Source organism: Peromyscus eremicus, chromosome 8b, assembly GCF_949786415.1.
Source record: "Peromyscus eremicus chromosome 8b, PerEre_H2_v1, whole genome shotgun sequence".
Taxonomy (NCBI): Eukaryota; Metazoa; Chordata; class Mammalia; order Rodentia; family Cricetidae; genus Peromyscus; species Peromyscus eremicus.
Window position 1 is genome coordinate 9313636 of NC_081424.1, and position 17103 is coordinate 9330738.

The following is a 17103-nucleotide window of genomic DNA, read 5'->3' on the forward strand; positions in this document are numbered from 1 at the left end:
CCACAATAATTACATTCCTGAACGCTGTAAAGACCAGAGGTAGTCTCTAAATCAGTGTCATAAGCGAATACACTGTATTTGAAATTTAAAAATTGGCCTTGCTTGTTTTTTGTGTTTTTTTGTTTTTTTGAGACAGGGTTTCTCTGTGTAGCTTTGGAGCCTTTCCTGGATCTTGCTCTGTAGCCCAGGCTGGCCTTGAACTCACAGAGATCCACCTGCCTCTGTCTCCCGAGTGCTGGGATTAAAGGCGTGCGCCACCACCACTACCCCGCTCGCTGTCTTGCTTATTTTTGAGACAAGGTTTCTCTGTGTAGCCCTGGCTGTCCTACAACTCACTCTGTAGACCAGGTTGGCCTCAAACTCAGAGATCCACCTGCTTCTGCCCTCCCAAGAGTTGAGATTAAAGGCGTGTGCCACCAGGCTTGGCTTGAAATGTGTCCTAGACTTGATCTTTAAGAAAGAAAGGCAGACAATTTCTGATACAACTGAATCAACACTTGGCAACATTTTAATATCCAACTTCAAGTATTTGGCAACTTTCTAACATTTCCCTCATCTCTCCCAAATCTGATAAAAACCACAATGCACAAGCCTCTCACATTATACCCACAGGGACATGATTTTGAGACAGCAGCAACGCCTATTTTCGCTTGACTCGTAGAAGAACGATTCTTCACTACAATGGACTGGACTGGTCATCAGGTTTTGATGTGTCCTCCCTGGCTGGCATCCAGTGTTTCTCTTGACACCTGCAGCCTCCAGCTTGCTCTGTCCTCTTCAGAAGGAAAACCACAGCCCTCGCCCTGGCGCCATCCCTGGCTTGGCCCAATCAATAAGGGCTTATTTCCTGTCCATTTGCTGAGGTCACAGGAGTGAGTCTCATTAATTATTTCTGTTGCTGCAGCCTCAAGTGTGCTCTGGCGTGACAAGTGAAAACTGTGTGACCTTTTTTCCTTCTCATTTTGTTTGTAGTGGTTCCAAAAAGATAGATTCATTAAGTAACCGAGATAAAAGAACAGGAAAAAAAATACTTATGTTTTAAAAATCATTAACATCTTAGTTACTTCATCACAAAGCTCTCCTGTCCACCCCACTCTCTGGGATTTCAGCTAAGGGACAACAGTGTCTTTTTAATTTGGTGTCATGAAAATCTGGTCACGGCAAACACGATGTTTTCTAAAGCAGATCTGGCCTCTGAGGGAGGGAAGCTCTCCAGGGCCTCCAGGGCCTTGTTTCCATGGTAACGACACAGGTCAATAGCTGAAGTCACACCTTTGCCAGCTTTGATTGTTTCTCGCAACTGTTAAGAAATAAAAGCACAATAAGTCAGTTTTTGGTTGTACAGTGAGGACTACAATTTAGCTGGGGTATGTGTTGGGAACAAAGGCAAGGACAGATGTGAAGCCAGTATTTCTGCACGGAGGAAAAAGGCCATCATTCCAGGCCATCTCAGGCACCGTCCCCAGGGCTGCAGGGGTGTGCTCCAGAGGAGCATGCTAGGCTGCAGTCAGCCCAATCACATCCCCCCCACACCCTCCCCTTGATCTGCTGAAAGGGCCGTGCTGGGAGGGCAGGAGAAGGCCAAGCGGGGACTTCTCTGGCATTCGGAATTCAGCGGCCTGATGTTTCATTCCAGGAAGCCTCCTCTAACATCTCCATGCAAACTTAGATTAAAACAGTAACAGACAACAACCAAAGCCTCATGTTGACATAGTAATCGAAACGAAAATTCAAGGAAGACATCTATTATTAAATCGGACTATGACTTATTTAAAACAAAAATACTTTACTTGGAAAGAGTGAAACAAAGCATTTTTGTGAAGAATAAAATAAACTCTCACTACCCAACAAGCTGACTTCCAGTTTCTCTCTGTGATTGTAAGAAAGGACCAAGGGCTCAGGAGGAGGGACCCTCACCTTTAATCCCATCACTTGGAAGGCAGAAGCAGGTGGATTTCTGTGAGTTAGAGGCCAGCCTGGACTACATGGCCAAAGCCTATTTCAAAAACCAACCAACCAACAAAAAACAAAAAGAGGGGTGAAGATCTGGCCCTGCGTGTGCTGTTCCTCAGAGGACCTAAGTTCAGTTCCCGGCACAATGCCGGGCGGCTCCCAACAGCTGTACTCCAGCTCCAGGGGATCTGGCTTCCACAGGCAACGGTTCTCATGAGTACAGACCCATGCACATAACTAATGATAAAAAATCTTAAATAATCAAACAAAATGATTACGACTTAGGGCTGGAAAAGGCTCCATCTTTTGACCTTCAATTACTTTGCCCCAGTGTGATAGTCTTATCAGTGAACTCTTGGAAGGTATCTCTCATTCCTTCAGTCATGCACCAGGCAGCCCAGGCTAGCTTACCAGAGGCTGAACCCTACAGCCTGGTTGGGGCCAGGTACAAGACTCCATCTATGAGTCATGGAAGATGCATGCTACTTATGGCTGCAGCAAGGAACTGTCCATGTGAATCCCTCCTAGGGCTTTCCCTCTGGCACTGGGGACAGCTACATAGCAGAGATACTCTTCAGCCTGGATACCTGAGTCACAGCAGTGAGTCCTGTAAGACTCTCCTGCCTGTGACAGATGTGGACATTTTCTTTTTTTTTTTTTTTTTTTTTTTTTTTTTTTTTTTGAGACAGGGTTTCTCTGTGTAGCCCTGGCTGTCCTGTTACTCACTCTGTAGACCAGGATGGCCTGGAACTCAGACAGGCCTACCTCTGCCTCCTGAGTGCGGGGGTTAAAAGCGTGTGCCACCACGGCTTGGCTCTGATGTCATCATGGGCCCTCATCCATGCATCCTCCATCCGTTGGAGCTCTGGTTTATGCTTCGTTCTTTTCTACTGTGCTGCTGGGGAATCTCATCAGCCCCTAGCTAGGTTATATTTCACCATTACCTCCTAAAGAGCTTTCCCAAACCATCCTGCACTCCCATACCCCATCCACCATGCCACACTGCCAAGAAGATTTGCAATTTATACTATACTGCAAATACAGTCTTGTCTAAAACCTGTCGCTGCCTTCCGACGGCCTTTGCAGTCCAAGCTGTTCCAGGAGAGCGTCAGTCCTTTTCCAGTCTTGCTCTACCCGGCTTCATTTTCTCCCGTCCTGCCTGTGCTCACGTGGTAAGGGGAATCACTTGCATTTTCCAGAGCTGACATACCGGCTCTCCTGGGGTCATCTTTCCATGTGTAGTAGGCCCCAGATCTCACCTGGATGGAAGGCCCTCTGCTCTAGGATAGGATGATGGCACTAGGAACTAGCTGCTCTTCTTCCTCTAGGCTCCCAGATTATCCTGTGCACTCCTGGAGCACAGTATCATTACAGTGTTGTGTTTTCATTTTCTCCTCACTCACTGACTTCCTTGTGAGACTTTAAGCTACATACTGCATAATTCATGAAACAGGAATAAAAATATATGCTGGTTTATTATTCTAATTATACAATCAAGAGGTCAGAGGTCCAGAGAAACTCGGTGATGCAGGATAATAGATGGAACTTAGCAAAGCTGAGATCAGAGGTCACATTTCTGATTTTCAGTTTTTCTTATACCGTGCGCGCATGCACCAGTGTGTGTGTGTGTGTGTGTGTGTGTGTGTGTGTGTGTGTGTGTGTGTGTGTATCCACCAAATCATGGATGATGAGATCAGGCTCTCCTTCCACCTTATGTGGATTCTGGGGGTCAAACTCATACCAAGCTGTGCAGCAAGTGCCTTTACCTTCTAAGCCCTTTCACTTTTTTTTTTTTTGGGGGGGGGCAATATAACTTTGCCTGTCCTACTCACTGTAGTCCCTGTCTGCCTTACACTTCGGCCTCTCCCAAGAGGTGGGATTACAAACACGTACCACCACGCACCCCAGAGGCTGCATTTTCTGATGCCGCTCCTCCAGAGCCACTACTAAACTTCAGATTCTGAGCACCCGCACTGAGAGTATTCCAGCCTAGGTTTCCCTAGTTCCCTGCCAACGACTGAGTGCACAGTCAGCTTCAAGTCTCTGTTGTAGCTTTGCCGTTTGATGGAAGCCCCTCAACTGTTCTCAGCTCCGAGTGAAGATCGTATCAGTTCCTCAGGGAGGGTTAGGGGCTTCATGAGAGAGCACAGATCATTGGGTGCTGAAGTCACTTTTCACCTCAGCCTATTTAGCTCTCCTCCGAGGCCTCAGCTGTTGTGGCCTAGGCCATTCCCCCTAATCAGATCAGATCTGTTTGGGTCTGATACGCAGTAACCTCAAAGGCAGCTGGACTCAGATCCTGAAGACACTTAGTAGGTAGAGTATGCCACCATTCTTTATTGGCAATCTCCTTGGACCTAAGTTGGACAAGTCAATATTTTAAATTCTAGGCCGGCAACTGCAAGCCTGTGGAAGTCTACAATAATTATGCTGAATTTCTAAGAACTCACGGAGCACCTACTGCATGTAAGAGTGGAATGATCCTTCTCTGCTCACGGATCAGGAGCTAATTAAAGAGAAACTGAAACGGAGCAACACCAAGGCAGTCATGTGGAGTATAGGTGCAGGGCAGGACAGCTAACGCTCACCAGGAGAGACTCCAGAAAGCTGCAGAGTGGGCTTTGATGAGCAGGGGCAGGGGCAGGAGCAGTAAGAGGACTGTAGGGAGAGAGAGCAGCAGAGGGCAGCAGGCAGGGTGTGCGGGAAGGGACACAGTTGAGAAGAGCACAGCTTGCAGAATCAATGTCAGGGGACCCAGGGCAGCTCTGAACCAGGCTATGACATTTGTATTATTCCTCCTTCTTCTTCTTCTTCTTCTTCTTCTTCTTCTTCTTCTTCTTCTTCTTCTTCTTCTTCTTCTTCTCCTCCTCCTCCTCCTCCTCCTCCTCCTCCTCCTCCTCCTCCTCCTCCTTCTTCTTCAAATTTTAATTATAAAATGTTTGAGAGCTACAATGCTGTGTGTGGTACTGCATGCCTGTAATCCAAGCATCCTAGCACTTTGGAGTTGGAAACAAGAGGATCAGAAGTTCAAGGCTATGTAAGTGGGGGAAGGAAGGGAGGGAGATGGGAGAGAGAGAGGGGGAGGGAGAGAGAGAGAGAGAGAGAGAGAGAGAGAGAGAGAGAGAGAGAGAGAGAGAGAGAGAGGCTGCAGGCAATAGTATGCTTGTAAATTAGCTCTCCATGTAGCATTTGAAGGTATAATATGCCTATTGTGGTTGATTTCAAGCTGCCATGGGGCATGGGATCACAAAATTCTTAAATATTTAATAATCACCATTAGGACTGGGCTTGGGCACATCCTTGGCAGCAGGGCACTTCGCCCTGGTTTTCACTTGTGTCTCCAAAGAACGTTCTTTCACATAATCACAATACTGTGATCTCACTAGCAGAGCTAAATAGCAACATCTTCAAAATCACTTTGTTACTTATTGTTATTGTGTGTGTATGTGAGAGGGAACACGGGCCGTGCATGCCACACTGTGAACATGGGGACCAGAGGACAGTTTCAGGACTTGCTTCTCTTCTTGCTTCATGGGCTCTGGAAATGAAACTGGTCTCAGGCTTCCAACAAGTGCTTTTACCTGCTGAGCCCCTTTGCCAGCCCTGACAGTGAACTAGAAACGTTAGATAATTCCCTGTTATCTTGGATTTAGGTTTTGTCTTAGCCTCAGCCCAGTATTTTTTTTTTTTTCCGGAGCTGAGGACCGAACCCAGGGCCTTGTGCTTGCTAGGCAAGCGCTCTACCACTGAGCTAAATCCCCAACCCCATCAGCCCAGTATTTTTAACTCAAAAAGAAAGCGTGTGTGGGTCTTTTGCCTGCATGTACCACACTCATGCAGTGCCTGAGGAGGCTAGAAAAGGGTGTTGGAGTCACAGACATTTGTGAGCTGCCATGTGGGTGCTGGGAGTTGAACCCAGATCCTCTGGAAGAGCATCCAGTGCTTTTAACTGCTGAGCCATCTCTCAAGCTCAGCCCAGTGATTTTTGAATGAAATAAAGAAATTAAAAAGGAAGGACCTGACTGCTCCTAGGTTTGGCGGAGGAGAAAGTTTATTACAGATATGAGGGAGAGCATAGCCAGAGGCAGGGACATCTGGGAGAGTCCAGGGTGAATATGGCACTGACCTAGGCCATTTGAGGAGAAGGGGGACGAGAGAGGAAGATGACCAAGAGGGGTGGCCTGGGCCAAGAGACTGGCATAGCCAAAATGGCTGATTTATATAGGGGCCAGAGGAGCTGGGGGGAGGGAAGCCCACTGGCTGGAGAGAGTTCAGGGCAGGGGGAGGGTATGCTAGTCAGGAAGGCCCTGTGAGGGATGCAGGAGACCCTGGAGCCAGCATCTGCTTGGTTAATGAGTACCTCAGTCCGTTTGTCCCAGGTTTGAGACCTAACAGTCTTCAGCCTGTTTTTTTTTTTTTTTTTCTTCAAACCATGATCAAAGTTCACATATTACATTTGTCTGCAATGACATTTTTGGCTTTTGTTTGCTTCTTTTGAGATAGGCTCTTACTAAGTAGCCTCTGGCTGACTTTGAACTTGGAAAGATCCTCTTGTCTTTGCCTCCCATTGCTGGAATTACAGGCATGTGCCACCATGCTCAATTTTGGAACAACATTTTAGTGTCTTTATTATTTGATCCTTGTCTGTTTTTCTTTTTCCTTTGGAGACAGAGTTTTGTTATGCATCCTTGTGTGTGAGCTAATTTTCTGTCAACTTGAACAAGCTCGAGCTGTCTGGGGAGAGGACCCTCAGTTGAGATACTGCCTCCATCCAGATGCCCGTAAGAACTCTGTAGGACACTGTCTTGATTAATGATTGACGTGGGTGGCTCAGTGGTGGTGCTGCCCCGGAGAGAGTGGATTGAGTGGTCTAAGAAGCAGGCTGACATGAGCAGGCCAGAAAACAGCATTCTTTCATAGCTTCTGCTTCAGTTCCTGCTTCCACGTTCCTGTCCTGAGTTCCTGCCTTGACTTCCCTCAGTGACAGCATGTGACCGGGGAGTTGTAAGAAATAAACCCTTTCCTCTCCAAGCTGTTTTTGGTCATCACAGTAATAGAAACCCTAACTAAGCGAGGCTGTCCTGAAACTTGCTATGTAGTCAAGGCTGGCCTTGAACTTGTCCTAGTACTCTTGCCTCTGTCTTCCGGGTACCAGATTATAGGCGTGGGACATTGCTCCCAATGACACTGTCATTTTAAAAGAAATGGGCTATACTATAGAATATTTTTAAAATAATTTATTTTTATTTTCTGTGCACTGGTGGCCTGCATGTGTGTCTGTGTGAGGTTGTCAGATCCTGGAGTTACAGACAGTTGTCAGCCATGTGGGTGCTGGGAATTAAACCTGGGTCTTTTGGAAGAGCAGTCAGTCCTTGCTGTAAAATATTTTTATGTTGTAAGATATTTTGTGAACTTTATTTTACTTTTGAGACAGAGTCTCATGTAGTCTAGGCTGGCCACCAACTCACTGTGTAGCCAAGGATAACCCTTGAGCTTCTGACCTCCCTGTCTTTACCTTCTGAGTGCAGGGATTATAGGCCTATGTACCACCAGCCTCCTTTATTGAACCCTGGGATTCATACATGCTAGGCAACTGTTCTTTCAACTGAACTACACCTCTAACCCTTCTGTGAACTTCACCGAACCAGGTTCAACCGAATATGTGATGGTAGCCATAGAGCATTTAATCTTGTAGTCTGGAGACCACTTTCCCTAGAACATTCAAACCTTTCCATTCTCCCCAGAGCCCAGGGTGGAAGGGCAGAACTAGCTCTCAAAAGGTGTCCTCTGATCCCAACACATACACCCTGGCACACATATGCCCACACATATTACAAGAGATAGTGTAACTTTAAAAATTATGATTAAAATGTTCTTTGAAAAGATACCTTAATTTGAGCTTTAAAAAGCTGTTAAGATTCACATAGGCAACTTTAAAAAGCAGATGTGGGCACGTGCTTTTAATCTTAGCACTCAGGAGGCAACAGGACCAGCCTGGTCTGCATAGCAAGTTACAGGCCAGCCAGGGCAATACAGTGAGAGCCCGTCTTAGAAAAGAAAGAAAAGCTCAGATGCCACCAGATGTGGTGGCTCACAGCTGTAATCCCAGCATGCCGGTATCTTTGTCTGTCTGTCTGTCTGTCTCTCTCCCTCTCTCCCTCCCTCCCTCCCTCTCTCTCTCTCTCTCTCTCTCTCTCTCTCTCTCTCTCTCTCTCTCTCTCTCTCTCACACACACACACACACACACACACACACACACACACACACACTCTCTGCAGGTGCCAAGGTCCCACTCACAAAGATGGAGTTGAAACCTGAGAAACACTTCCTAGATCACTGCCTGTTGTAGAATATTATTTTAAGGTGTGTTACTTTTGTTTATGTTGCATGTGTTTAACTCTGTGAAGCTGTGTTACTGTGCCTGTCTAAAACACTTGATGGTCTAATAAAGAACTGAACGGCCACTAACAAGGCAGGAGAAAGGATAGGTGGGGCTGGCAGGCAGAGAGAAGATATAGAAGGGGAAATCTGGAGAAAAGAAAGAAGAAACAAGAGAGGAAGGAGGAGGACTCCAGGGGCTAGCCACCTAGCCACCCAGCCACCCAACCACCCAACCAGACCTGGAGTAAGAGTGAAAGTAAAATATATAGAAGTAAGAAAAGGAAGAAGCCCAGAGGCAAAAGGCAGACGGGCTAATTTAAGTTAAGGAAAGCTGGCCAGGACAAGTCAAGCTAAGGTTGGGAATTTATAACTAAGAATAAGCTTCTGTGTGTGATTTATTGGGAGCTTGGTGGTGGGCCCCCTAAAAGAGCAAAAACAACCAATAATACTTTCTCACTCAACATAGGACCCGGATTTCCATGTAGGGCTTAAGAAAGCTGGGGAAAAAAAAATAGGATACAGCTCCTTTAAGAGTTTCTGCCCACTGGCAAGCCCTTGAAAAGCCAGTACATTAAGCAGGAATAAAAAACTAAGTAAAAATGCCTGCCACAGTGCACACATTGGCATTCTAGAGCTCTAGGAAGGCTGAATGCAGTTCCTGGCCACCTACCTCTGACTGGGCCGTGGGTTTTAGGCTTGGCTTTCAGGACCTGAGAAGGGGCGGAGCCAGCTGACAGCTGCTCAGGGAGAATCAAAGTGTAGATTAGCAGTTTAAAGGTTTGCTCACATGGTCAAAAAGGCTAAAAGATATGCAGTAAAAGAGGTCCAGATGAAAAAAAAAAAAACCTCTAAACAGGTTACAGTGTGTTTTACAATGTATGTAGGCTTAAGGAAGAAAGAAAAAGGATATAGTCATAGAAAAAAAGTGAATAGTTTATAAAATAGCCTTTGAGAGAGTAAAAAAAAAAGAATAAGCCATGTAGAGATGGGAAAATGCAGGGAGTCTGGATCCTGTATGTTATTGTGTTAATTTTGAATTTTTTGAAGGCTGATGGGCAAGAGACAGCTGCTGACAGACATGGGATTACAAACAGGACTGCAAAACTGAGCCAATCTAGATACCTTAGGGATATCTTAACTTTACAAAAGAAGTTAAAAAAAAGTATTTTTCAAATGGAAATAAAAAATGCTTTGGAGTTTTGTTCCCATAGGAGACGAAAGGTTATGGATTCCTTCTAGAATGAGATGGATCAGATTTGATCAGGGAAGAGCTCCTGAATCTTGACAGGTGATATCTATCAACAAAGACTACAGCTGGTCTTCCCAGGACTTGGTCATTACCTCAAAATTTTCTCAGGGATCCCTGTGGATGCCTTCGCCCACAGACAACAGGAAGCATCTGGAGAACACAACATCCACATTCCCAAGAGAGGTGTGGGAGGCTTTTGGTTATTTGGTGGGTTATGGATGTTTCTCATCATTTAGGGGAATACAGGAATATAGGATAAAAAGATAATTATTAATCTCAGATATTTTGCACTGGCATGGATTTTGGTATATTAATACAGATTTAAGGTAATTTTTGTTACAACATATTGTGTATATGTTTCTACTCTTGTTTAAAGGATTTTGTATACTGATACAAATTTAAAGTTAATTTTGTTACACTGTATATATATTTTTATTCTTGTTTGGGGTATTGTGCTTATGCAGGTGATTTAAAAATGCAATGTGTGAAGGGTTAGTAGTTAATCTATAATAATCAAACTTGTAGCACATTAGGTATGTTTTCTAGGTTAAATAGGTATATTTTAGATAGATAAATGGTCTTCAAACACTTCAAAGACCTATAGAATATGGCATTTAAAATGTTTTGTTAACATAAGGTTTTTCATGATAATGAGATACATTTATCTGCTCCTGGCAACACCAATTTACTCAGAGATGATGGGCACTGAAGAAACTGCTTATGGAGTTTGTTTTCCTTGTGGTAAGGTTAGCCACTGGGCAAAGAAACTGCTCTTTCCTTTGAATGCTGACAATGTGTTGTGCAGACTGGACATGCAGGACACAGATGAAAGGGACCGATGAACTTTGCCAAAACAAGGCAGAACAGTCCTTCAAGGTTCCTGCTTCATAGAAGAAACTGTCAGACATTCTGCAGGACACAGAGGAAAGTGATTGACAAACTTCGCCAATATAGGTGGGACAGTCTTTGATATTTCCTGCTTCATTGAAGGGTCTGCCAGACCCTATGAGCCTGTAGGCTGAAGATTGATGCCCAAATCTTACAGAGGAACTTTGGGTGATTTTCCACGCAGCCAGATGTCTCTGTCATTTCTAGAGTTTTTGGAAGTTGTCTGCAATGCACTTTTTGTTTATTTAAATAATAATATATCCTTCTGGGGTCTTTGATGCAGTTTAAGACTAGAGAGTTATAGTTGCAGTTTTCCTTAGATACGATAGAAAGTAAATTAGGTATAAAATTTTAGATTTACTAAGATAGGATAGATTATGGAGTATTTTCTTTAAATTTACCAGACACAAATGAATTAAAATTCAGTACATTGTGAATGTAATCTTTACTTGATAATTGTTCTTACTGTATATAGTCTTACTATGTCTGTTTGTTTTTTTTTTGTTTGTTTGTTTTTTTTGGTTTTTCGAGACAGGGTTTCTCTGTGTAGCTTTGCGCCTTTCCTGGGACTCACTTGGTAGTCCAGGCTGGCCTCGAACTCACAGAGATCCGCCTGGCTCTGCCTCCCGAGTGCTGGGATTAAAGGCGTGCACCACCACCGCCCAGCTAGTCTTACTATGTCAAAGTTAAAACCTTTTAACTACCTCCAGGGATTATCCTAATTTGAGTGCACTTTACTTCATGGGGCATTTATTTTGGGTTACTGTGTTTTATTAATTTTGCTATTGCCTAGGCTGGCCTAGAGTTCCTCGGTTCATATGATTCTTCTGCCAGTCTTCCAAGTGGCTGGGATTATAGAGATGGCACTTGGGATTATACCATATGACACCTGGTAAGAGCACAATAATAACCCATGTGCTGGTAAGATGCCTTCAAAAGGTGTTTGCTGTATGAGCCTGGGGACCTGAGTTCAACCCTCAGGACTGAGGCAAAGGTAGAAGGAGAGAATTGACTCAACAAAGTTGTCCTCTGACCTCCATATCCACACTGTGGCATATGCACCCACACGTCATGTACATACACATGCACAATAACAACAAATAAGCAGATTTTTAAAATTCAAAAACCAATTCTTTACTTCTGGCTTCACGCATATTTTGACTGGCCAAAGCAAAAGCTGACGGACAGAAAGCGATTTGGTTCTAAGGCTTGAAAACCACTCTCGACACAGAATACAACACAGGAGATATAAGACACACACATATATAACACATACACACACATACAAATACAAAAAGGTGACTTGAAAACCACTCTAGACACAGGACATACAAGACACACACACATATACAACACACACACATATACAGTACACACATACATATACAACACACACACACATATATATGTATATATATATAAAACACACATAAATACAAAAAGGTGGCTTGTCAGTCTGTTTATTTCTCTGATACAGCACTTATGGGCACTAAAATAATTAAATCTAGACACCAACTTTATAATTGTGGAAGTGCAGTCCACCTGAAATAAATTAAGCAAATCCCCTGCTAGAGGATCCAATTAAAGACATGCACAGAAAGAGAAGAGCGGGAAAGGTGAAGTGCATTCTTACTTAACATTTATTAAACACCTTCTGAGCAACACATGCTGCTCATGTGAGACCTGTCTGCTTTTGGAAGCTAGGGTTCAAGTTCTTTTAAGACATTAAAGAAGTTGCTGGTTATGGTGACCCCCACGTCTCTAACTCTAGCACTTGGGAGGCAGAGGCAGGTGGATTCTGTGAGTTTGAGGCCAGCCTGGGCTACATAGTAAGATCCAAGCCAGCCGGAGTTATATAGTGAGACCTTGTCTCAAAAACAGGCAAAAAATCCCTCAAAGTCTCCAAGGGGGGCTCCTGGCAGGGAACATGACTGGTTACAGAGGTGGAGGCAGCAGCCATTCCGCTCAAGGACACCAGGGAAACAACACCCTACCTCCTATCTCATGTTACCAGAGAGGATACTGGGATGAGATGCCAAGTGATGTAGACAAGAGCCCACAGAGAACCAAACAACCAGCCTTCCTTCCTTCCTTCCTTCCTTCCTTCCTTCCTTCCTTCCTTCCTTCCTTCCTCCCTCCCTCCCTCCCTCCCTCCCTCCCTCCCTCCCTTCCTTCTTTCTTCAGACAGGGTCTCATTCTGCAGCCCAAGCTGGATGGGACCTGGCATCAATCCTCCTGCCTCAGCCTACAAGGATTGGAATTACATGCAAGCCACCACCCCTGGTCAGAGAATTTTTTCATAGGTTTTTCTATGTAGTCCAGGCTAGCCCTGAAATTATGGTTCTCCTGCCTCAGATTCCCGGGACAGGAATTCCAGGCTGTGATGATAACCCTATTGATTAGAAAGTAAGAACACTTTTTGCTTACTTATGGCCATACAGTTGGATAGAAAGGTGATGAGCATCTTGAAAACAAACAAAAAGCATGTCCTCTTGACGCTAGAGGTAAGCCAGGCATGGTGGACTGCATCTATATATAACCCTAGTACTGAGGACATACCGAGTATGTAGTGCTATGTAGTGTATGTGGGCCAGGCTGTGCTACACGGGAGACCCTCTGTCAGAGACCAAAGCCCAAACCAAACCAAGTGACCATCATTATAGTTTCAGACAGCTGAGAAGGTACAGTGCAAACAGATCAGCGAAGCACCATCTAGGGTCATAAGCAGGAACAGGCCCAGAGAGGAAGAGCTGAGAAGCCAGGGCTCAGCAGCAGCACTCCCCGCCTCTGTGTGGGGCATGGCTGGCATGTGCTCTGTACACAGCCCCAGGTGGTGACTGGGCTCTCCCGGATTTGCAGGCCCTGGCAGAGGAGAGGGCCACAGCTGTACAAACCGAAGACAAAATTGTCGACTGGACACAGCCAACACAAACCAAAACACTCCTTTTCCTTTTCCTTTTTGGGTAGGCAAGGCTGGCCCTGAACTCCTTCTTCCAACCCCCGAGTGCTGAGATTGTAGGTAGGAGCCTCCACACCTGGCTTTCTGATTTTTTTTTGTTGTTGTTGTTTTTACAGCAATCCTCCTACAAGTCACACCTAAGAATACTGGTGTGTGCCACCATGCAGGGTGCTGTAAGTGGCTGTAGACATTTTAATTTATTATTGCTGTGTGTGTGTGGGGGGGGGATGAATGTGGGTGCGTGTTTGTCACAGCCGTGTGGAGGTGCGGAGGATGACTTTCAGGAGTTGGTTTTCTCCTTCTTCACCGTGGTCCAGGGGATCCAGTGCAGGACACCAGGCCTGGGAAGCAAACGCTTTTACCTGATGAGCCATCTTACCAACACCGCTGACAAGCCTTTAACAATTATGATTTTTGTTACGGCATCTAATGAGTTTAAGAGAATTATTATTAAATATTAATAATATTATAATTATTAATTATTATGGACAGACAGACAGAGGGGAAAAAGCATGAGGGTTCTGAGGAGAGTTCAGGCCTGAGACTAGAGATGCACAGCGTGGCCAGGTTTTTGAAGAGACTCAGAGCCTCTTTGAAAATTTTGTATTGTTAATTGTATGTATACTAATTGTATGTTAATGTGTATATATACATGTGTCTGTTAGAATGTGCACATGACTGCAGGTACCCACAGAGTCCAGAAGAGGGTGTCAGAACCCCTGTGACTGGAGTTACAGGTGTTGGGAAAAGCACCCAGGTCCTCTCCAAGAGCAGTGGACTGTAGTAACTGCTGGGTCATCTCTCTGGTCCTTGGTAAGGGCTTTAAAGTATTGTTCCAGACAGAAAAACGTTCAGAAACAATCTGCCACTAAGGCCAACTTTAGAATCCCACAGGACTTGACTGATGGTCGAGAGGAGTTGGGGGTTGATGACAAAAACCAGGATTTAAAAGTGTAAAGTCTGAGACAGTCATGGTGACATGCACTTAGTTCCAGTACCCAGGAGGCCAAGGGAAGACAATTCTGAGTTTGGGTAAACACATAAACAAAGCCCTGCCTACTGTTTTCTGCTCAACAAACAAACAGACAAACTGACTAACAATAAATGAATTAGGGGCTGGAGAGATGCTCAGGGTTAAGAGCACTTGCTCTCCCAGAGGACCTGAGTTTGGATCCCAGCACCCACGTCAAACAGCTCACAACTGCCTCTTACACTATCAGGGGTCCAGTGTCTGCTTCCGGTCTCTGTGGGCACCTGCACACACATGCACGTGTGTACAAGTAGAGCTCTACCATGTACATATAAATAACTGTAAGAAGTAAATCTAAAAAAAGAGAAAAAAGACTAAGTAGGAACTGGAGAGTGCTGAGTGGTTAAGAGCACCCTGTGGTAGCTTACAACTATTGGTCATTTCAGTTCAGGGAATCTAACACACTCTTCTGACTTCCATGGACACCACCAGGTACACACATGTGGTATACATGCATATATGCTGGCAAAATCCTGACGTATCTAATATATAAAAAGTAAAATAAAAATAGAGTCTGTAAGCTGAATAATAATAATAAGTAGTCTCTAGTATTTGAAATGATAGATCTGCTATTAACGGAAGACAAACAGGAAATAGAGCAGCTACGGAGCGAGTTGAAAACTGTAAAACTATGGGTGGGAATGGTGGCACACACCTGTAACCCCAGCACCCGGGGAAGCGTGAGGATCAGAATTCAAGGTCATCCTTAGCTACACAGCAAATCCAAGGCCAGTGTGGGCCACATAAGACTGTGGAAGGAAGGAAGGAAGGAAACAGACAGACTGAAATATACACTCGGAACACAACCCTGAAAGGAGACACTGTACATTCAACCAGCCAGTCCCAGCTTGTTAAGGAGGCCTTGGCTGCAGCTATGAGCTCGGGATTCATTTTCATCTAGCTTCTGCATCCATCTCCAAGACCACCCATTCCCATCCTGAACATAACATTAGACCCCAAGACAAGTGACTGTGGGTCACCCAGCAAGCCTCTCCCTCACCAGCTTTGTTCACTTCCTAAGAGGTTCCCTCCACCTTCCATCTCCACCCAGGGCACCATCACAGGTGTCCACCCACTCCACTCTGCTCTGTATGCAGGGAATGCACATGAATGTCCTTCCCAGCTACTGAAGGGCTGTGAAGACTCCCAAGAGGTGAGAAGCAGCTAACTCACGTCTTCAAGCAGGGACAAAAGTGAAGGGGCACAATGGCACTGGGATAAGTGAGTTTAATGACAAGACTCCAGTGATGATGAGACAGAGGGCCATGAATGCTGGGAAGAGAGCCATTTCATTGTCACGGTGTCCCCAGCAGAGGTTCATTTTCTTAGAGCAGAACCCAAGCCCTTGCAAACATCAAGCTCACACTTTTTCACTGAGCTACACTGCTACCTGCTCTCATCCCCAGGGTTGGGAGTAAAATGGCCTACTGAACGAGAACCACAAATTGAGATCCAGCCACACTTCACAGTCATGGGCAGTGATTCGAAGGCAGTGCAAGAGCAGGAGAGGGACAGCGAGAGCACGCAGCATCCCATGGACAAGCCAAGCATAAGCCATTCAAGACTGAGAGGCAAACTGGGGCTTGGGCCCCAGGCATCGCTCCCGTCACCTGGGCTGTCCCCCCCCCCCCCCCGCCCCCTACCCCAGCTGCCAGCACTCAACGCTGGCTTTCTTCCCTTTACCACATCTCTACGAGCTACTTAAATGAAGATGAAGGGGGAATGCATACGGAAATTTAATTTTCAAGATGTCACACTGCCAGAGAGACAGCTTACAAATGGACAACATCAAGATCGGAATGGTTCTGACATGCTGGACAACAAACCACTGTTAGCCAATGAAACGTTCAACAGTGCTAATGGTATAGCTGTGCACCTGGGTTTAAATAATTGTAAAAGTAAAAACTTTGATTTGGCAGGGACCCATAGAAGGTCTCAGAATCTCTGAAAACTACATTCTTTATCTAAGCCAAGACCATGTTGTAGATATAAAAGGCAAATGCACACTTTGTAAGCACTACCAGATGGTCCTGTCCAATATACAGGTGTGGATGGTCTCACTGCTGTCTTTGAAAGTTAACTTAAATTTAAAAGCGATGTTTAAGCTAGGCATGGGAGTGCATACCTTAATCTCAGCACTGGGGGCTGAGGCAAGGCAACCACGTCAATAACACAAGGGCATTCTCAAATACTACAAACACTAACATTAATATAGGGAGACCTGGATTTGTTGCTTTTCTTTTGCTGTGATAGAACATGATGACACGTGGAACTTGTAAAAGGAAGTATGTTTTGGCCTGCAGTTCCAGAGGGGCGTCCATTATGGCGAGGGAGGAATGGCAGGAAGCTAATAGTGGCATCTGCAAACACAAGCATGGACTGAGGTGGGGCAGCTTACGGACTCTCACAGTGCCCTCCAGCAGTGGACTCCTCCAACAGTGCCGCACCACCTCTCCAAACAGCACCACCAACAGGGCCACGTGTTCAAATCCCCAACTCAGCCTATGAGAACATTCTCAGTCAAGCAATCACTCCCTTTCAAAACAAACAAAACAAAACAAAACTGGGTCTTATAGAGTGGCCTATTACTAGCTACCTGAGGAGCAGGGGTATTGTACCTCCAAGGTCAACCTATGCTAATGG

General features: G+C 45.2%; 1 protein-coding gene across 1 annotated transcript in view; it reads right to left on the reverse strand.

Moving 5' to 3' along the window:
* Positions 1-490: 490 nt before the first annotated feature.
* Positions 491-17103, reverse strand: part of Pdss2 (decaprenyl diphosphate synthase subunit 2) — a 237460-nt gene continuing 220847 nt past the window's right edge. Inside the window, exon 8 of the mRNA XM_059272457.1 lies at positions 491-1300. Within this exon, the coding sequence (XP_059128440.1) occupies positions 1142-1300 (159 nt within the window). The 3' untranslated portion in view covers positions 491-1141. The remainder of the gene's footprint in view (positions 1301-17103) is intronic.